The sequence below is a fragment of the Centroberyx gerrardi genome, chromosome 9, assembly GCF_048128805.1.
Source record: "Centroberyx gerrardi isolate f3 chromosome 9, fCenGer3.hap1.cur.20231027, whole genome shotgun sequence".
NCBI lineage: Eukaryota > Metazoa > Chordata > Actinopteri > Beryciformes > Berycidae > Centroberyx > Centroberyx gerrardi.
The window spans coordinates 2,167,798-2,190,449 of NC_136005.1; the positions used below are offsets into that span (position 1 = coordinate 2,167,798).

General features: G+C 43.4%; 1 protein-coding gene and 1 long non-coding RNA gene across 2 annotated transcripts in view; both read right to left on the reverse strand.

Moving 5' to 3' along the window:
* Positions 1–21,750, reverse strand: part of LOC139928865 (interferon-induced protein 44-like) — a 32,681-nt gene extending 10,931 nt beyond the window's left edge. Inside the window, exons 1-3 of the mRNA XM_071921553.2 lie at positions 21,724–21,750; positions 17,545–18,091; positions 10,522–10,594 (exon numbers count right to left, since the gene is read on the reverse strand). Coding sequence (XP_071777654.1) covers positions 10,522–10,594; positions 17,545–18,016 — 545 coding nt within the window. The 5' untranslated portion in view covers positions 18,017–18,091; positions 21,724–21,750. The remainder of the gene's footprint in view (positions 1–10,521; positions 10,595–17,544; positions 18,092–21,723) is intronic.
* On the reverse strand, positions 5,443–9,466 carry LOC144539656 (uncharacterized). Its single transcript, XR_013505079.1, has 4 exons — positions 9,402–9,466; positions 5,904–5,997; positions 5,757–5,798; positions 5,443–5,529 (listed from the first exon to the last, which is right to left on the reverse strand). It is a non-coding gene; the product is annotated as an uncharacterized LOC144539656 (long non-coding RNA).
* Positions 21,751–22,652: the final 902 nt, after the last annotated feature.

Here is a 22,652-nt window from a genome sequence, read left to right on the forward strand (position 1 = left end):
GCTTTCGGCAGCGTATTGATGTCACAGTGAAAAAAAAAATCGTCTCAGTATCTCGTTATAACAAGATTTTTTTCTCGTTATAACAAGATCTTTTTCTCGTTATGACAAGATATTTTCACATTATAATGACATCTTTTCTCGTTATTACGACATACCAACTTATCTCATTATAACAAGAAACGTTTCTCGTTATAATGGGATACCAAGAATCTTTCAAATGTTGTTATAATGAGAAAAAGATCTATAGCCTAATGAGAAAACAGCCTATGGACATAGGAGAAATTGAGAATGGCTCATTTACACGATTTAATCAAGTTGACTCAGACTCATGGAATGAGACAACTCAGCAACAATCAGACTCACTCAACTCATCCTGACTCAGACACAATCAATATCTCGTTATAACGAGAAAAGTTGACATCTCGTTATAACGAGAAAAGTTTCTTGTTATAACGAGATATGTTGGTATGTCATTATAACGAGAAACGTTTCTGGTTATAATGAGATAAGTTGGTATGTCGTAATAACAAGAAAATATGTCATTATAACATGAAAATATCTTGTTATAACGAGAAAAAGATCTCGTCATAACGAGAAAAGTTTCTCGTTATGACGAGATACTGAGCCTATATTTTGCTCCCACTGTGACATCAATCCGCTGCATCAAGACTTGCCTTCTTGATTTCACGGAGACGTGGCTGCGTCAAGTGGACCAATATGGGGATTTATTCGTTAGTAATTTTGGCCACCCTATTCGGATGGACCGGTCTCCTCTCATCACAAACAAATCCACTGGAGGCGGGTGTGTTTTTATTAGGGGTGTCATGATTCTCCAAATACACGATTCGATTTGACTTTCGATTTTAAGGTCACGATTCGATTTTCGATTTAAACATTTTTTTTTTAGCACTGACAGCCATGCCATTGTTAGACTATCGAGTCTTGATTCGTAAAGATCAACAGATCATTGGTTTTATGCCCTGACAAATGTCATTTACATTTTCAAATTCTTCTTTAAAAAGATGGTATCAAGTGTGATATAACTGCCATATTTTTATTTTATTTTTTTTAATGTACCACACTAAGGCCAAATGTTTTCAAAGTTTTTCCGTTTAAAAAACACAACTTTCCCTTTAATTTGGTACCAAATACATGGCAAGGCGATTCAGGGCGTCTCCTCACTTCAGTGTCAACATTCACAGTATGACAACAAAACAGATCCTTCCTATCTTGGCTAACGATAAGCTTTCAAAATGCATACAAAACCTCCAGCGCTTCAGCCCACACAGTAATAAGATCAGACAGTAATAGTCGCCAAACAAATATGGAAAAAGTCGCCAAACTTATATGGATAAAAGTCGCAGCAACCCGGCCAGTCCTCCTACCGACTCTTCGGCACTCTGCCTCCTGGAAAACAGCGTCCGTCTCCAGCGGTGAGAGCAGGTAGGTCCCGCTGTTTAGTGAAGGTGATCTTGTGTCTTGTTTTATCGAGCAAGAACAAGCGATTTCCATCAAAAGACTTCCGACTCACAATGTCTTCGTAACTTTCCACTACATACGGCGGGTCAGGTTCTGTCTCACAGCACAATCTGACAGCTTCCAGAAGGTTTTAAAAGCGTGACGCTTAGCTGGCGAAGCCATTTTTAGATCTAACGTTACCGGTGGAGGACGACTAAACCCGGGGAAATCAAACGTCTCAGTGTCACCGGATATACAGTATTTTCCGGTTCCGGTTCATCGATGACAACTTGAAGTATATATAAAACAAAGCTGATAACTTGATTTTCAGTTTTTGGTACATTTTAAACGATTTAAAAATGACGGGCGCTCTTGGGCGCTATAGTGAAATATAGAACGGGCGCTCTCTAGCAGCTACGCTGTGCCGTCATTGAAGTGTTGTTTTTTTTTCTTCAGACGCATGCAAGTAGGCAGGGGTGGAGAGAAAAAAAATACTGGGAGAATCGCGAACCTGCTTGTGATTTTGAAGGTCGAAATCGAACGCTCATTTCGATAGATTTTCGATTTAGAATCGAAATCGTGACACCCCTAGTTTTTATGTTAATCAAAGGTACTGTAACACCGTTGTGGTCCGAGAAAGGATATGTACCACCGATCTCGAATTACTGTCCATTTCGCCCCTTTTATTTGCCCAGGGAATTTCCCCAGCTTTTTTTTTTGATTGTTTATATTCACCCACGGGCCAACATTACCACAGCCACACAGCTGATCGCGGATGTGACGCATAGCCGGACTCACTCTCTCCCGAAGCTCCTAAGTTTATTCTCGGCGATTTTAATCATTGTCAACTAGATAAGACATTGAAAACATATGAACAGTATGTAACCTGTGCCACAACACAAAGGAATACGAGGATTGATGTATGCTATGGTATGGTGACTGGCGCTTATAAGTCTGTTCCCAGCCCTTCATTCGGAGCATCTTACCACTATAGCATATTCCTTCTGCCCTCCTACAAGACTATCTGCAAGTGCCTTGAGCGCACTGTAAAGACAGTCAAGTGCTGGACAGACAATAGTATCAGCAGATTGCAGTCTTGCTTTGAGTGCACGGACTGGAGCGTTTTTTATGGTGCATGTAATGACTTGAATGATCTGACTGAAGTGATGTCTTCCTATATTTCTTTTTGTGTAGACACTATTATTCCTTGTAAAGAGATTGTTGTTTTTCCCAACATTATGATTATGAGATTATGATTAGGGTTGGGCATCGAGAACCGGTTCCAAATTAGAACCGGTTCCAAATTTCTGATTCCAAAGGAATCATTAAGACATTTTAATTGCGATTCTGCTGATCGGTTCCTAAACAAATTTCACTCGCGCTAGTTTCAGTTTCCGTTTCCGTAGTGGCGGCATGCACCTTTGGTTTGTAGTCCGCCAGTAAAACCAACGAAGAAGAAGAAGATTCCTGTTTCTTAGTTATGCTAAGTTTAGTTTAGTTATGCTAAAAGCGTTAGCAATCTAAAAGTCCGCTAGCCGTGATGCTGATTTTCGCTATGTTCAGCTCCATTGAGTTATGCTAAAAGCGTTAGCAATCTAAAAGTCTGCTAGCTGCAATCGAGTTTTTACTAAAAGTATTAGCTCTCTGAACTAATTATTTTGGTTGGTTATGAATGAAATTGTGATTGTGAAACTTAAGTGAACTGCCTATGTTGTACAACAGAAGTTTGTGAATTGGAGCATTAAGTTGATTTCGTAAGCTTTACTCTATGATCAGGAACGCTCAAAGAATTAGCATAAAGGTAATTTTATCTTGACGTTATTCATAGGTCAGGTTTTTTGAGTTGGAGTCAGAGATTCCAGAGAAACCCTTTTCCAGTACTGGATGGCGAGCCCAGCCCACAAGATACAGAACCTGTTGCCTGCAGTAAGAAGACTGTGAACTAAGGGACACTCACGTATTCCACACCTACTTCAAGTGCAGTAGGATTGAACTGTACACACACATACAGCTCCAGAGACAGACAACATACGTACCTTTCTTCATACTGGCCATACCGGAGTCGGAGTGAGAACTGTGACTCTTACAAAGACTGAAAAATACCCGGGTCTTTATTGTTTTTTTTTATGTGCGCACAACTTAGAAGTTTCTGAATATGACTTGTGTAAAGGTTTTTAAAAATAAAAGTTTTTTCTGTGAAATAAGCATGTGACCTGTTTTGACCCCGCCCGTCAAAGAATCGTAATCGAGAATCGTTAAGAACCGGAATCGATAAGCAGAATCGGAATCAGAATCGTTAAAATCCAAACGATACCCAACCCTAATTAGGATATCAGAGGACTGTGTAATAAGGTTGTTGAAGGGCATCAGTGTAAGGCCTGATGGCATTTGTGGCCGTATATTGCACTACTGTGCTGAACAGCTTGGTAGTGTCCAGTGTTGGAAATTAACTTTTTCTTCCACCAGCCAAAGTGGCTGGTGGATTCTAAATTCTACCAGCCACTCATATTTTTTACCAGCCACCATTTTGTAATCGCACTTTTGTGTGTAACTAACTTTTGTGTAACGTTTGTCTTGCTTTGAAAAAAAACAACATAAAAAGTATTAATTTAATATATATTCACCTATGGTTAAACATTTTTAATTCTCTCTCTCCCTCACACTACACACACACTTCAAATGCACAAAAACAAAATAGACACCCAAACAGCGGTGCACTGTAGATCCATTTTAATAATCCATTTTTTTTTTTAAGTCAGAACCTTAACAGTCTTTTAACATCAAACTTTAACAAACTCATAACAATCTACCACACACACACACACACACACACACATTAGTTTGAGCCCCAGTGGCCTGACTTCGCCCACAATGCTGACAGACTGGCCACAATGTGACTCAGGCTGGTTCAGACAGGTAGACTAGAGACAGACTGCTGTGGTCTGCTTAGGCACATGGAGCCTTTTAATCTGAATAGTAGCCCAATCAGAATAAAAATGCCTCATATAAACGCCTCAATCAGAATAAACTGGCCGATCCGAATGAAATTTCATTCCGCTTGAGAGGGGTGGTTTAACCCTTTCATAATCCGTTCGAAAAATTTCGTCATGTAAACACTCATTCCAATCACTTTCTTTATCTCGCCACATGCTCGTGCATTTAATGCAAGTAACGTCAATTACATTACCCTGTTTTTTCCGGGAGGATTCGAATGGATGTGCTTGTTATTAACCCCGGGGCGCTCGGGCTTGATGTAGGCGGTGCAGCCCGTTTTTATATCAAGTCCTGACTCCGCCTCTCCGGGCCAGTTTCGGTTTACAGCGGTGAAAATTACAAATGGACACAATCACTGCGGGGGCAAAACAAAACGTCTTTTTCTGACACTTATGGAGCTAATACATCCATGTTATGGAGTCGTATGTTTTGATAAAAACTGTTGCTTCATCAGAAAGAACAGCAGTAAAGAAATAACCAACGCAGGGCACTCGAGGTAGATGCAGTAGACTGTCCAGGACTTGAGGTAGATGCAATGGACTGTTCAGGAATTGAGGCGGATTCAGTGGACTGTTCAGGCTCAGTAAGGTTGGTTTGTATGGGAGGTTCGATCATGTTCTGAAAGAAGAAAAAAAAAAAAATGAGAAACCTGCCTGACTCTGGTCAGGTACATAGGAACACCCGCACACTGCAATTTATAGGAAAAAATTCCTTAACCGAGTGTCCTGTCACACAGAAATGGCACACCTCTAACCTGCAGGTCCACTAAAACTGAAGCTTTGACTTTTTTGACATCTATGCACATGCTACCTATTGCATGAAGGACTGAGAAATACAGGCGCAATAGTATCTTTGGACTAAACCTGCCTGACTGAAATGTGATTGTTGCTTTCCTGCTAAACTTACCATAAGTAGTGTTGTTGCATCGGTATTTGCAACAAAAGATGCCACCAAAACAGGAGGCTCAATTGAAGGTCTGGCACCCAAAACCTCATGCATATCTGCATAAAACTGCCAGGTGGCAGCTGTGACCTCTCCATTTTCTGTTCCTGAGCCAGTCTTGGGAGTTTTCAGCTCCTGCAATAAAAATCACACAAACGCGCGCGCACACACACACACATACATACACACACAACTGAATATTACAAAAATGTAGTAATGATGACAACACCATTACTTTAGAACAGAAGGAAGATGTTTTACATACATTACTTTTTTTTTATGCAGCAGCTCTTTCCCTAGAGACAACATTGTCCTCTGATTACCTTATATTTCTTTTTTAAGTTCTCCCACTTTTTGGATACCTGTTGTGGAGTCACCTCACGCTCAGTTGTTTGATCAGTGTCCTGTAACAGATAACAAACAGTGATGAAGATAAGTAACGTCATGGTTAAGAGAATTATCACAGATATTTATACATTGGCAAGCAAATAAACAGTCAGGTCACTCACCCCCACAGCTGTTTGGCGGCATATTTCTTCTTGGTAAATTGTTCCTCGTTTTCTGCTCGAAATGTGATTAGTTGCCTGGTTTGCTCAGGAGTCCCTGGAATGTTACATGATTATAACATTATAGTACTATAGTACTACACATTTTATATTAAAGCCTGTTGCTTGCTACCATTATCAACTAGTGACAAATCTGACCAAATTAGCAGGACAGAACAAGAATAGGCGAAAATAACACATTACTGCATGCAAAAAACTGCATGGTTTTTGCCCAAAACTGCATGGGATTAACGTTAGCATAAATGGGTGAATAGCACGTGAATAGCGATTTTTCTGAAATGCGTGTTATAACGATCCAATTACATATTCCTTTGCATCTACAGTAAGGTTTATTTTGTATATACTTTGTTGTATCCATTGTTTATTTTATACATTATTCAGTTATGTTTGGCTGTGATGCAATACTTTTTGTGCACAAAATAAGACAGACACAGAATTAACATAAGTAGGAAAACAAGGATGCGGTGTGACCCTCCTGAGGGAGTCGGGGCAGGAGGCTGAACATATGATGTTCAGATTTGTGTTGTACTAATGTGTTTTCACTTTAAAGCACTTTAGAGCAATAGGGCTACATTTTAACCTCAGAGCCCCGCTATCCATTATTGTTTATTTAGTTTTAATGTTGAAAATAAAAGTCAACATGACCACTGTCTTTGACTGCATTAAATGTGGAAACTGGGCTAGATCATTAGAATTTCAGATGACTTGACTTGTGACTTGCTTGACATTTAGCTCGACTCGACTTGACTTGCTTGATTCTAAACACTGTAACTTGGGACTTGACTCGAGACTTGAAGGTTAAGACTTGAGACTTGCACATGTGTGACTTACTCCCACCTCTGCGGCTAGCACAGCATGTTTATCGGTTAAATTACCTATTCCACCAACGTCATATACCATAGGTAATAACGTTACCTACTGTTAAGGTTTGCAGGACAGAAGAAGATGTGGATGTCTGTAAATAGATTGCGAAGACTGGCTCTGTGTGAGATCCAATATGGCATTATCAGTGTGGGACTGAATGTGGAATTTAGCACATAGGCGAGAGGCCATCTCTTAGTCAAAGACGCCCTCTAGAGGTCATCTCATGAAGCAACATCTCACTAAGCGTTACCTGACTGACTGACTGGCTGACTGAATGCATGACCTGAATTTGCCTCATGATGCCCTCGGCTGCGCCGTGGGAAAAACAGCATACAAACATCAACATCATCATGATGATTACATGACAGGGTGAAAACAGCTTCATTTGTGAAGAACTGGCTCAGGGGCGTGGATTGGGTATGGCAGTGTATGGCAGTTGCCATACCTTGGCTTTATGGAGTCATTCAGAAAAAATTCTATAGTAATTAAAGCTGCAAGCAGCGATGATCGGGCCCTCGCACTTTGCGCATGTAGGGATGTGCTGCAGCCGCCGCATCGTTACTGGGCACTGACCGATGGACGCGGCTCAGAATTTTCACTATAGAACGTGTCATTTCCTGTGTTGCCAGTAGGTGGCGCTATGACTATAACTGAATATTGGCATGTAGGTGTCTTCAGGCCGGGACTGTCATCAAACATGTGAAGTTTGGGGCAGATTTGACCACGCACAGCCGAGTTACAAACCACTTCCTGTGTTGGCAGTAGGTGGCGCTATGACTATAACTGAATATTGGCATGTAGATGTCTTCAGGCCGGGACTATCATCAAACATGTGAAGTTTGGGGCAGATTTGACCATGTACAGTTGAGTTACAAACCACTTCCTGTGTTGCCAGTAGGTGGCGCTATGACCATAAGTAAATATTGGCCTGTAGTTGTGTTCAGGCCGGGACTGGCATCAAACATGTGACGTTTGGGGCAGATTTGACCACGTACAGCCGAGTTACAAACCAGTTCCTGTTTTGCCAGTAGGTGGCGCTATGACTGTAACGGAATATTGGCCTGTAGATGTGCTCAGGCCGGGACACTTATCAAACATGTGAAGTTTGGGGCAGATGTGACCATGTACAGCCGAGTTCCAAACCACTTCCTGTGTTGCCAGTAGGTGGCGCTATGACTGTAACGGAATATTGGCATGTCGATGTGCTCAGGCCGGGACTCTCATCAAACATGTGAAGTTTGGGGCAGATGTAACCATGTACAGTGGAGTTACAAACCACTTCCTGTGTTGCCAGTAGGTGGCGCTATGACTATAACTGAATATTGCCATGTCGATGTCTTGAGGCCATGACACTTATCAAACATGTGAAGTTTGGGGCAGATTTGACCATGTACAGTCGAGTTCCATAGCACTTCCTGTTTCATGGCGAAACATGGAAATTCGACGCCTCGCCACGCCCACGCCGTTGGACGAAAACTCAAGCTTATATTAACTTTTAATCGTCAAGGTCTGTTATATACGCTGAGCAAGTTTGAGGTGGATCCGATTAACCTCCTAGGAGGAGTTCGTTAAAGTATGACCCCTGTAAATGGCCAAAAATGCCACAATAAATGCAAAATGGCTGACTTCCTGTTGGGTTTAGGTCATGGCACCCATTGACCTTTTTTTTAAGTCTGGACATGATACATGTGCCTGGCAAATTTCGTACATGTAGGTGAAACGTAGCCCGACGGGTATTTATTTGAAATTTTGTAGGGGGCGCTATTGAGCCATTTTGCCACACCCATGTGCAAGACCCATAAAATATAAAATTTTTCAGCACTTGTGAGGCATGTGCAAAGTTTCGCAACTATCCGAGCACCTTTAGCCCCTTAAAAATGCGATTCATTGGAGGGAAATACAATAATAATTCCTTGCATTTCAATAGGGCTTCGCACCGGTCGGTGCTCGGGCCCTAATTAAACAAACAAAGAATTTAGCAGTTCACATTTTCTCTGATCATCCTTTCTCTAAATAAAAAAATAGATCAGCCCAAAAGAAATTACTTTCATTCCCTTCACCACAATTAATGCACAATTTCCCTGCAATAATGTACTTCTCCAGTTACTTTCTGCACACGCAGACAGATTTTTTTCAGCCGTCACGTGACTCGCGTTGGTCGTCATTGTAATGTAGGCTATTGAGAAAATAGGTGCAACCTTGCAAATCTGATAATGAAACGAAAACAAGTATCAATTGATGGATTTTTACAGACGTGCCTGCTACAGCACAATCAACTTCAGGGCCAAGCGGGGCAGTATTACCAGCTGTTGGTGGTCTCGACCCACGGGTTAACAACAACTCCTCCTTATCTCCTCAAGCTAGCTTGGAGTTAGCCAGTGCCAGTTTTGTAATTGCGTTGTGTATTGAAACTGATTTACGAGGCACAGAGGCAGTTTTGTAAAATTAGTTAATTTTGGCGTGTGCTGAAACATCGCCCCTGAACAGGCTCCAGTAGAGCGAAAAAGGTGCTACCAAGTCATTGCTGTCTGTGACTAATGTATCAACCATGTCAAACTCACATGTCACACTGCTCACCTGGTTAAGCATGAGTAAAACCGCAGAGCCACAGGCTGCCTGGTGATGTGTGGCATGAACTTGAGTCCCTGTAAGAAACACAAAATAACGCTTAACACAAAATAAACCAGACTGGGGGACAAATCAAATGCAGAGTTTAGGCTATGATCTAGCGAACCTATCTATCTTTAACTAAGTTAATTTGCCTAACATTAACCCATGGATGTGTTAGCTGACTCCGGAATGTTATGCTAACGTTATTACCAACATTAGCTTAGCTCAGCTTTATCTAGACTGAATCACTTCACATCGGATGTAAGATAAATAAAAGCATTGTTATATGGAGCAAGATCAGGAATGTTACATTGTTCTTGAATAAATGATAGGGTCATACCTGGATCAGATAGGATGGTTTCTCTGAAGAGCTCGTCACGGTCGCTACGCGAACGCCTCATCCATAGTTTAATACATGCATGGGCTTGACCCACTGAAAACGTAGGCAAACCGGCACATGCGCACTTTGTGGAATCGATGCATCTTCTGCTTGATGCGTTTTGCCCGTGACCCATATTGACAGTTGTTTAACACTTTTCAATTCGTATTCATATTGAAGAAGTCGTAGGCGTAAAAATCTATGTCACATCCATAAGTCATAGCTTTTGGAATTGTACTCTCACAAAAAACATACAATTTTACGACTTTATGTTTTATGTATGACTTGTACGAGGGTGTACTAAAACACATTTTTGTATACAAGAGATGTATTTATACACAAATATAGATAATCATGCACAAGTCTTTTTTGACAGCGGCCTTACTCCATACACAACAATTGTATTAAGTGGAATCTAGGTGCCTCTTCCCCCTGCTGTTCAAGAACCAGATAAAGTGCATGAACTGGAACTTTTGCTGTCTCTGTCTTGCTTCTTACCCAAATTACACCAAGTGGTTGAGCAGTAAAACCAACCTAGTTTGCATTAGTTTTCACAAATACAGTATAGTAAACTTAACAAAGCATAGCAGCATGGAATGTCATGGTGCATGGAACATAGTATGGCATAGTGTAGTATAGTAAATTGTAGTATATTAATAGAAAAGCATAACATAATATTGCACAGAATGGTGCATCTATCCAGCTTACTTAGATTCCCAGACTATGGTCCTCCATGGCTTCTCTAGGTCCTGTCTTTCTGGCTTCTCTAGGTCCTTTTTTTCTGTTGAAGAGTAAAAACAACTTTTACAATAATAGATTTGACCCAATGTGTCAAAAATATCAGCATCCAGCTATAAAAGATTATTTTTGAGGGGTTTATATGGCACATTCATTAGAAATCAAGACATGTTTTGTAATATTAATGAATCAGCAATCAGCATTTGTAACAATTATATTTAACAATTATGAAACATTGATTAACATGATCACATGATGTGATCTCAAAATAAAAATCCCTCAAACAAAAGGCAAAAATCACTTTAACCCTTTGTCTGTCAACAGATTTTATAAAGGACAGTCCCCTCCATTCCTCTTCATGCAGTTTGAGGGCCAAACAAGGTCAAATCTTCTATTGAAAAGTAGCACTTAAGACAGAAAAGCAAGGAGAGAGCAGAAACAACACATTCAAAACCATCAAATCACAAGTTGGCCTACATCAGGGCTTCTCAAACTCCAGAGCAAGGTCCGGATCCGGACCAAACTACAAATCAATCTGGACCGGACCTTGTGTCACATTAATGTCCGACGCGTTGTGTGATAGAACGTGCATTTACTTGTGTGCGCGAGGCCATGAGCACATGTGTGACACACATTGCAGAGCGCAAGTTAACCATCCTTGATTTTTACTCATGGAGCCGCTTGTGTGTGTGTTTGTGTGCCGCGGATCACGGATTTTTCCACAGTGTTTGGTCGCGCAAAGAGTTGAAAATAGTTCAACTTGAGCGGATAAAATCCGCGCGTCATGCGTAACTTCTCAAGAGAACAACTCAGCGCTACTTTGGTTGCCTGGCAACAAACAACAAATTACCCCTCCGCTTTGTTGTCAAAGCGAGACGGGTCGCCGATTGCGTTACTGCAGCAAATGTTCCCCAGCTTCAGAAGGCGGCCATTCATGTGCTCACCATGTTTCGTTCCACGTATCGATGTGAATCTGGATTTTCCACAATGAACATTGTTAAAAACTCCTACAGCAGCAGTTTGACCAGTGAACAATTGGGTCAGTGCCCAAGTGCCCAGGTTCAAGGCATCGGTTACAGGCAAACAGCCATTTCTCCACTGATTCAAGCCACCACACTGTAGTATTGAATGTGTGTTGGCTACTTAAAGTTATGTTTAAGTTACGTTTGGACAAGTTATGGATGTTGATTTATGTTGGTGCGTTTTACTGGTGTAGGCGCTGGATTGAACAGTCTTCGATTGGTAATGCCTGGAGCGAGTAGGCGCAGGCTTGTGACGTCAGAGTGAAGGCGACGTTGTGTTGTGTTGTGTTGTGTTGAGAAATAAATGGAGGAGGTTTTCCTGACGCTCCAAGAGTACAAGTTCCTGAGTTTTTGTATACATAAGAGTATATTTGAAGCTTTCCTGCAGATGTACAATGCGATTACGAACGTATGAAGGAGAAGTTAAAGGAGGCGTTTGGACAGAAACAATTCCTCCTATATTTCCAGATGTGTGTGTCTGCGCGGCCCCGCCATGTGAACGAGAGTTTGGAGGTTTACGCGGCCGACATTTCCAGGCTCGTGGCTGAAGCATTTCCTGATTAATACCGCGCTGCAATGAATGGGGAGAAATTCAGGCATTTTCTTGCTGGCCTTGACCCTGCTCTCCAAGCTAAATGCCACGAACAGGGGGCAACTGATATGGAGGAGGTGTTGATAATAGCGGGCCGTTGTGAGCGTGCCAGGCAAGCTATGAGGGCGAGCACGCCTGGTTCACCCTACTCTCCCCCACATCCTGCCGTTGTGGCCACTCTCGATTCGCCACCGGGTACTGTTGTGGACTGTAATGCTAACGCGACGGAGAAGCTCATCCATGTCGTTTAACGCCTCACTTTAAAGATGGGCAACTTACAGACAAGTGAGGGACTTGAGAGCATGTAGCCATGGGACTGAGAATGGCAGACGGAGCTCCCCCTTTCCCGGGGATCATCTGCATGACCCAGGGGTGCGCAGAGAGCAACGGCGTGCCTGTCGCTGTGACTGTGGCGAGTTTGGCTGCAGGTCTACCGCCGGGGATTTCCAGATGGACGACCGCATGAGGGGCCGTTCTCCACGGCGCAGACCACTGGGAGGATACAGCACCAGGGAATGGTCTCCACGAGAGCGAGGGACCCGAGACACCGCTGCTGACTTCTCGCCGTGCCGACCAGACAGAGAGAGGAACAGCAGCCAAGGCGTGGAGTGAGGTTTTTATCTCCCTCCCGACGATCACCATCTCCATCCCCGCATGGACAGGAGCGGGGAAACTTCCGGTAGCTGGCATCGAGACCCGGATGCCAGTTTCGCCACCCCAGGGTCAAAATGGCAGCTCGGCAGTAGTAGCTCCTGATCCCTCGATGGGCTCATGTTCGGTGGGTGAGTCCAAGCCTACAGCGTATGTTAAAGGACTGCTCTACCTTGGAGACATCGACATTCCTTTCATGCAGGCCACAGACTTCATACCAGAATGTTGTAACATCTCTATGTCTGTTGATGCTACTATTCTGCCTTTTAGCCAAATGATTGTTCAGGTAGAGCCCCCCCCCCCCGCACTACCGGACCACCCATCGACTCTTATCTGGGCTATTTGGAGCCTGAGGTGCGTGATAACATGGGCCTGGTGGTCACACGTACAGTGGCGCCGGTGAAGAATGGGTGAACTGTAGCGCGGCTGCTCAACCCGACTGACCATGAACTGAAACTGCACCCTGGCTCCCATCTGGGGGTATTTTACCATGTTGATGAATGTGACTTACTCACCCCTGCAGAGGTTTTTGATTCTCAACAGGTGGCTGCTTCTCTGCCGGATGTATCTGACTGTCCGTTGTCTGCTGAACAGAGGCAACAACTGCAGGCCTTGCTGGGAAAACATCAGGGGGTGTTCCACTCCGGACGGGGTGGGGCAGGAAACCCCAGTCTGATCAAACACCGCATCCAAACAGGTGACCATTCCCCGATAAAGCGACGGGCCTACCGTACTTCCCCCAAGAAGCGGAGGGAAATAAACAGACAAGTGCAGTGCCTTTTGGAGGACGGCATCATTGAGGAGAGCTGTAGCCCTTGGTCCTCTCCCGTGATGCTCGTCAGGAAAAAGAATAATACATGGCGATTCTGCGTGGACTACAGGGGTCTCAACTCTGTGACGATAAAAGACTCTCATCCGCTGCCGCGAGTGGATGACACGCTGGACGCCCTATCGGGGGCCACCTGGTTCAGCACCTTGGACTTTTCTGACAGCTACTGGCAGGTGGAAGTGGCGCAGGAGGACCGTAAAAAGATCGCTTTCACCACCGGCCAGGGCCTGTATCAATTCAAATCCATGCCCATGGGCCTCACCAATGCACCGGCGACCTTCCAGAGGGTCATGGAGCTGGTGTTAAGGGGGCTGCCATGGCACATCTGCATGGTGTATCTTGACGATATACTGATCTACAGCAGATCGTTTGAGGCCCACCTCTCTGCTCTGGGGGAGGTCTTCACCCGGATTGGAGCAGCTGGGCTGCGATTGAACGCCACGATCACGTGGTCTTCCTTTGTCACGTCATCACGAAACACAGACAAGGTGAAAACCTGGCCCGTCCCACGGTCCGCTACGGAGGTGCTTGCCTTTCTAGGGCTCTGCTCTTATTACAGGAGATTTGTGAGGTGTTTTGCCCAGTGCACCGCCCCCCTCAATTATCTCACGGGAAAGGACATCCCGTTTCAATGGACAGCGTACTACCAGGAGGCGTTTGAGTTCTTGCGAGACGCCCTTTGTGCTGAACCCTGAACCACCCAGACTTCACCCAACGTTTCACGCTGTACACAGACGCATCGCAAATCGCTGTGGGGGCAGTGTTGGCACAAGAAATGGACGGCCTGGAGAAGGTGGTGGCCTATGCTAGTCACTCCCTCACGGCGGCCGAACGACGATGATCTACGTACGACAGGGAGTTGTGGGCGATAGTGTGGGCTGTTGGGCCCTGGAGCTGGACCCATACGACTGGGTGATCGTGCACAAGAGTGGGGCCCAGCACACTAATGCGGATGCTCTTTCATGCAGGCCTGACCCCTATGCAGTGCAAATGGACTGTGACGCACCTGGTGCCACCCACACTCTCGTGAACACAGGTACCCAAACGGTTATGGACAATGACCCCAGTGCTGTGCGCGCCGTTGACACTCCTACCACAATCCCTGCCGTGGACCTCAGCTCCAGCCCCCGTTCTCCTCCTGATCTCCAGGCTCCTACGGACCAGGCCTTAATCTACACCCTGTCACACAATGGCTCCAGTGTCAGGGAGCTCCAGCAGAAGGACGCAGACATTGGGCAAGTTCTGTCCTGGCTGGAAAATGGTCAGAGACCTCCTAGGTGGAGGTTGAAGGGTGCTAGTTGGGGTCTGAGGAGACTATGGCATGAGTTTCCCCGGTTAACTTTCATTGATGGACTGTTATGCAGAGTTGTTTGGCTGTCTGATGCAGGGCAGTCTACTCAAATTGTTGTCCCTGCTGTCTTGGTCCCGGAGGTCCTGGGACATCTGCATGGGGCCCCTCTGACAGCTCACCTGGCCTATGAACGGGTCTTGGCGAGCGCAAGAAGTGTGTGTTATTGGCCCTATATGTACAGTGACATTCGAACATGGTGTGATCAATGTTACGCCTGCCAAAGGAGGAAGTCCCCGGTACCCCGACACCATGCCCCTATGAGAACCTCACAGGCGGAGAGACCTTTCCAACGTGTCGCGACCGACATACTGGAGTTGCCAGTCACGTCTAAAGGCAACCGGTATGATTTGGTTGTTGAGGACTATTTCACCAAGTTTGTTAACCTGTATGCCATCCCTGACCAAAAAGCCACCACAGTCGCCGAGTGTCTCTTTAAGGACTACATCCTAGAACATGGGGTAATGGAAACACTGCACACAGACATGGGTAAGCAGTTTGAATCGGACGTGGTGAGACATTTGTGCGGGATGTTGGGTGTGAAGAAAACACACATCACACCATACAATCCAAAATCTGATGGTAGAAAGATTTAATAGGACACTTATCGATCAGTTGGCAAAGACTCTCCTGTCTTGTGAAGGGGAGTGGGACTCTTTTCTGTTGCAGGTCGCGTTTGCGTACAACACCAGTGTCCATTCCAGCACAGGGTTCACACCTTACTTCCTCACACACGGCAGGGAGGCTCGGACACCTGTGGATGTTGTGCTGGGTCCACTGGTGCAGGGCGACCCGGTGCGTGGCCCCCCGGGGGACTTCGCTAGTTCTCTCCTCAAGTGCTTGGACACAGCGTTTGGTCAGATGAGGGACAACAACCTTGTGGCGAGCAAAAGACAAGACTTACTATGACACCAGGCTAAGGCACAACCCTTACGAGGTTGGGGATCTTGTGTGGTTGAACGATCCCACAGAGAGCCGCCGTAAACTGGCTCCCCACTGGAAGGGGCCTTACTTGGTACAACGACGAATGGACAGGGACGACGAGGTGGGGGTCACATATCAGATTAGTAGCCCATTTGGGGATGAGCCCCCTCTCCAAACCGTTCATTATGACAGGCTGCGGCACTACAACCTACCTGTGGCCTTTCCTTTGGCAGGCCCATCAAGGACTCTCTTCACCCTTTCCCCACCTGCTGCATTGCAGGGGGATGCTGCCTCCCCTGGTAGCCCCGCCGGCTCGTTCGTTTCTAACACGGACATGGACTGTGATCTTGAACCGGATGCTGGTTCATTTGATTCCCCTGAGCACGCACTTGCCCCACCTAGGATCTCCCGGGCTGGGAGGTCAGCGCGACCCCCTGTACGCTTTATGGACTATGTGATGGGCTGACTGTCACACGTATACATGCTCATGTGTTTCTGATTCCCTGTGTTCATAAGGGGGTAGCGTGTGAATGTGGTGTAAACTGCTGTTATGCACTTCTGATGGGTGTTGTTTGCTGCTATGTTCTGTTACTTTTAATATATGTATGTTCAGGGTAACTCAGACAGAGTCTGACATGTTTTGTTACTTGAGTGCCTATCACATGGCCTATTTATGTGTTGTGTTTACATGCGCACTTTTCCACGTGTATTCTGTTTACATGCATATGTTTATCTTTGTTTTTGTTTTGTTGTAATCTATTTTTGTGCATAGAAATGGGGACATTTCTTTCAGTAAGGGGGGACATATGTAGGCGCTGGATTGAACAGTCTTCAATTGGTAATGCCTGGAGCGAGTAGGCGCAGGCTTGTGACGTCAGAGTGAAGGCGACGTTGTGTTGTGTTGAGAAATAAATGGAGGCGGTTTTCCTGACACTCCAAGAGTACAAGTTCCTGAGTTTTTGTATACATAAGAGTATATTTGAGCCCACACACCTCGGACGCTACATTGGCATTGTTCCGGACCTTTGAACTTGTGTAAAATTCATAAGTGGACTTTCAATAAAAAAGTTTGATTACCCCTGGCCTACATAGTGTTGAGAAGTCTAAGTCTACTTGTCATCTTGTTTGTTTATTTATGCTTGTCTGAAGAAGATAGTCAAACGATCACACTGATTCTGTCAGTCCTGACGGTGAAGGACCGGTCTCCTTTAGTCTGAAGTCTAGATGTAGGAATGACCAGACGGCCCGGCCCAGGAACCTAAGGCTGCACTCACTCACTTCTAATGGGTTAAGAGGTCTAAGATATAACTCTCTTTACATGAACATCAAAGGCAAGGTCAGCATCAAACATGACTCATATGTTTTCTGGCAGTTGACATTATATTATCTGATGGAGTGATGGACTTGATGTAAGACACAATGCCAGTTGGGACCGAGGCAAAAATGGGTTCAAAATGGCTAAATTCAGCAGAAATTGCCCTACTAACAAATAATTTACGCACTTTAGATATTAAAACATTTTACATAAATGTGTATTGAAGATGCATAAATGTTCATATCATATTTGCATTGACATTTGGCTAGAAATGGCTAAGCATCAAAATCTGGTTGTTTGTATTAAACTCACCCTTGACTTGATAGACTTCACACTCAGTTAGCTGGAGGTCGTTCCCATGCATTTCTGCCGCAGCGAAGTTGTAATAGTTTCCTGGATCACTATAGGCTACTGCTTCGCTTTCATTAACAAGAACCAAATCTTCTCCAAAATAAGGACCACTGTCACTTATCATATTCACTGCATAAGCGGAAGTGGTGACCGGATATTTGAGAAGATTTGCTTCACTGAAGGTGAAAAGAAATGCCTGGTCATCTTGCATGAACTCTTCAGACTGATTAAAAGGTTTACTGGTGTAGCCTCCAAAGACGTAGCCAGAGGCATTATAGCCCACTGACACTGTGGGACTCTTGTTGTCACATCGCTGATGGAAGGCTGCGCTGGTGAAACCATGGATGCTGGCCTTGTATAGCAGCTGCAGCTTGACATGTCCCAGCTGGGAGCAGAGCGCTCTCTGCTGGAGCTTGGTTAGACTGGGGTTCATGGTGGATGGTTGGTCTGCTAAGGTTCGTAAGGATCCTGACTGTCTGGAGCCTCTGAAGTTCACTCACTGTGGTCTCTGAATCCAAAACAAACAGAGTTGCATTAAAGAGAAATACTGGTTCAGCTTTCATTGCTAACATTGATTCATTCATTCACTCAGGGTTAGCCTATCTGCCCCCTTGTGGCCGTTAGGAGGCTTGTCTACAGATGGCACACTGAACCAGGATCATTCACTTGCCTTCTTTCTGCAATACTGCTGAACTGTTTAGTTTGCTTCGCTCTATGACACCTTGTTTTTAGATTAAGTGATCACTCATAACATGTTTTGTCAGTTTTAATAGTTTCAATCAATGCAGATTCTCTGTAGCTGTGTGGATTGCGACTTGTCATCCTTAGAGGGTGTTTGCCAATCAGGCAGGTCATGCTCCAGAGCTGCACCAGCTGCCAGATAGCCAAAATAAGACTGGAAGTATCACAGTTTTGCCTTCAAAATAAAAACCTAAAATTCCTGAAAAACAAGGAAAAAACTGAGAAAAAAAAAAGAGCTTTCTGTCAGCAGTTATTTTTGGAGACATTGGCATTCTTCTGGCTCTCGTGGACGCTTACACCGGCTTAGAAGGTAGTGCGTCTTTGAGAAAAAATAGTTCCTATCCAAATAGAACACAACTATTGACAGAAAGCTCGGGTTTTTTACAATTTTTCCAAGATAACAAGATAACATACATACATGATTATACTGTGAGCATTGTGTTTTGCAAAACAACGTTTATCATAGTTTTCAAAGACTGTTGCGTATGTCCCTAAGTTTCTATTGCAGTAGAGTGAGAGGGGCAGTGTTACCAGACGGTAACAATGACAAAAATTGTATCAAAATACATTTTATATATTGTGTGTGTGTACACAGAGGCATGTCGTATGCACAAGTTGGGACTTCCTTACCATGAAATACTTTTTTCCCTACACACACACACACACACACTCACACGAAGCACTTCAAATGCAATTTGTATGATGTTAAAGCTGCATTAAGCGATTTTCCGACCACTAGATGATGACAGAAACCACAACACATTTGTAAATAAACCCACAGCAAAGCTAATGGACTACGGAGGTCCCAAAGGACAAACCTCGTGAAGGACCGTGCATAAAGGCTAATAGCTAAGATGAACGTACACATGGAGAAATGATGCCGGTTACCAGTCTCGCTTTGCCAGATTTTGCTCCCGCTGAAGGTCACATGTCCCACAATGACAAGTGAAGAGGCAGGTAGCAAGTTTACTAGTTGAACAAGCTGCTGTGTGGATATTGGTCTATATCATTATGTCTCATATAGCACATGTTAGTTTCAGGATTGGTTAGAGGATCTGAAATCACTTATTGCAGGTTTAATATATAACTTTAGAAAAATAATCTTCCAACTTGGAAATATATGTGGAATTGTTTCGCATTTATGCAAGTTTCCTGCGGACAGGAAAATACATTTGTGACCATCCTTGTTTATTTATTTATGAGTCATGATATACTATACATTTGTGTTATGTGCATTTATTTATTTTTTAGACAAATCTGGCCCCATAGCAGGCAGACCGGCAAGAAAATGTGCGGTCACATTGCCTGCATAGTCAAATCGATTATATTGTATTGGTGTACGCTACAATATTGAAGGGAAAAATTAGCTTTCTTTGAACATTAAGGAGGACCCGACCCCCCGTTGCCCCTGGGAATTACACTTCTGCCACTTTGATGTTGAGCGTTTAGTTTGTTTTGCGATCTAATACCTTATCTGTTAACGTTAGGTCAGGAGATGCCACGGCATTGTGTAGCCATGGGCTGCTCCAAGATTTCTCTCTCTTCAGCTTTCCAAAAGATGTAGACGGATGTTAACTTTAGCGACCAGTAGCATCAACACATCCATTACAGGATAAGTTCAGCGATTTTGGACCTATATATAATTTATCTCTTATATACCTGTAAAAATACAAACCTCCAAAAAAGCCAAAAAGGTTTAAAACTGCGTTTAACTAGTCACTATTTCAGATTTTGAACTTTTCCATTGACACTGATTCATTATGGACTTACTGCCTCAAGTGTCACGTCTGGCTAATCAGGGAGTGCTTTCCCTTCTGCTACACCATCAGACCGTTCAGACAGAACTCTGACTTTGACTGTTAAGTTTCGTTTCCTGACAGACTCAAAACACATGTTGCGGATAGAAATGATTTACAACAACCTACATTATTACTGACTGCAGTCTATTGAACAAAACAGGCAAAATGTAAAAACTACAAAGTTACGATGCCCAGTAGCATCTTGAGGTTTTTAATTTTTAAGTTTCCGTCTTCTACTGTTGGCCACTTACCTGCTATCATTTAAAAAGTCCCATAATTTGTGTTAATTTTGTGCATTCCATTATTAAGTGTAATGTGACTTTTTTCAAATGGTGGAAATCTAACTAGAACTAGATTGAACGAGCAAAGCAGTTTTTTGCGTTTCAGGTTTTTATTAAGTTTGGGGAATGCCAATGAAACGTTATGGCTAACAAGTTACTATAATACTGAAAGATATCTGTGTAGTAGAGTGGGTCCATTCTTCTTGACAATACATTGGGTGAATGATGTGGTTACCCTGATTATTCCAGGACTGTAGTAACTTCAACTACAGTGCTGTGGGACTGGACAGCATCTGTACTTTCTCTGGTATTCGCTTTCGTGCGAACAAGTAGAGCAATTCAGAGTGAGTCCTCTTCCTGTTTTGGTTGGTTGCGGCTCTGTCTTTGTGCTGCATGTCAGTCCTGCACATTTCCGCCAAATTGTACCCAGAGAGAAATAGATTGAGCAACACATACACTTAATCAATTTAGACCACGATGGTCTCATTTTTCTACAGCTATACTATGCTATCAAAATTTATTTGAGAATGATATATTGAGGTTAATATTCTACACATAAGGCTGTTTTGTTTTTTTGTTTTTTTTTATCTAGTTGCCTGATGTCTCTTTGGCCTAACATGTTGAAACATTATTTGCCCAACAGATGGACAAGTAGGTATATTTACATAAATACAGCAAATATGGATTCTTGAATCTTGATGTTGTATCGTGATTAGAATTATCTTGGTGATTTTGAATCAGTTTTTCAAAAAAACATCAGATAGGATCATTCTGATCCAGATACTTCAAGATGAAGAATCAGAATCCATATTTACAGTCTTTAAATAGAAAAAATAATGTTACATGTTAGACCAAAGACACATGAAGCAAATTCCCAAATTGTCATTCCCAAATGACTTCAACTGGTCACTATTTCAGATTTTGTACAACTTTTCCATTGACACTGATTCATTATGGACTTACTGCCTCGTGCTCAGGGAGTGCTTTCCCTTCTGCTACACCATCTTTGATTCTACCTTGACACTGGTTCAGATAAAACTCTGACTTTGACTGTTAAGTTTTGTTTCCTGACAGACTCAAAACACATGTTGCGGATAGAAATGATTTACAACAACCTACATTATTACTGACTGCAGTCTATTGATCAAATAGGCAAAATGAAAAAACTACAAATTACAATGCCCAGTAGCATCTTGAGGTTTTTAATTTTAAAAGCATTATCAAGCTATTGCTACATCATTAGCCACAATATGTAATACCATTATAATATCACCATATTAAAGGTGTAGTCTAAATGTGAGAGCAGAATCAATACTCACAGTCAAATGAATGCAGGGAAACAGCAGCAGGTTAATCAGCAGCTTCATCCAACATGAATCAGATCTGGAGCTGAGAAAACTAGAAGATATGAAGCCTCTGACTGTTAGGATCCTCCCCCTGTTTTAATGTAGCCTCCCCTCTTTCTCTCATAGTTACACTGTTAACATCTTCCCTTCCTCTGCTGTTGTTTATAACAGAAGTTTCCTGCAGTTTCTTTTTAATTAACCCTTTAATAATCCTGGGAGAGTTGACTGAGCTCCACCACTGCTTCACATACAGTTGAATACATTCACACTGTCTGAGCAATGTGTCGCTTTTCATGTGTCCAGTGGCAAAAAGGAAGGCACAATTATCTCTAGATGGAGAATTACCTTTAGAGTTTCATAGTATGTATCAATGTAATGTTAGTAGTTGTGGTTTTTACTCATTTCTAGTGCATCAGCAAGACCCAGAAAGATCCACAAAGAATTCAAACTATTTTCATGTTTAACTTTTTTTTTTTTTTTTTTTAACACATAATTTCTGTAAACACACACACACACACACACACACACACACACACACACACACACACACACACACTTCCCACCACTGGTCTAGATGGCTGGGGTCCAAATAATTCCTACCCAGTGGTTTTGGCTTGCAAAAGTAGCAAACATATAATTGAGCTGTTTTTTTTTGCCACTGTCCTTTTTTGTTCTATAGATTGAAACAAATTGAGACCCTTTTTATATGCCATGAGTGCTCTTATTGTGTTAAATGTACCAACAGGGCTTTTCCAGCCATTGGTTGAATTGACTCCAGAGCAGTGCTTAATTTGTGAATGCTGAGGTCCCGGAACACCACGGGGTCGGTGTTCCCGCGGGTCGGTCCGGAGGGAAAAGGTTCCGGAACATATCAAGACAACACGCGTGTTGGAGGCACGGTG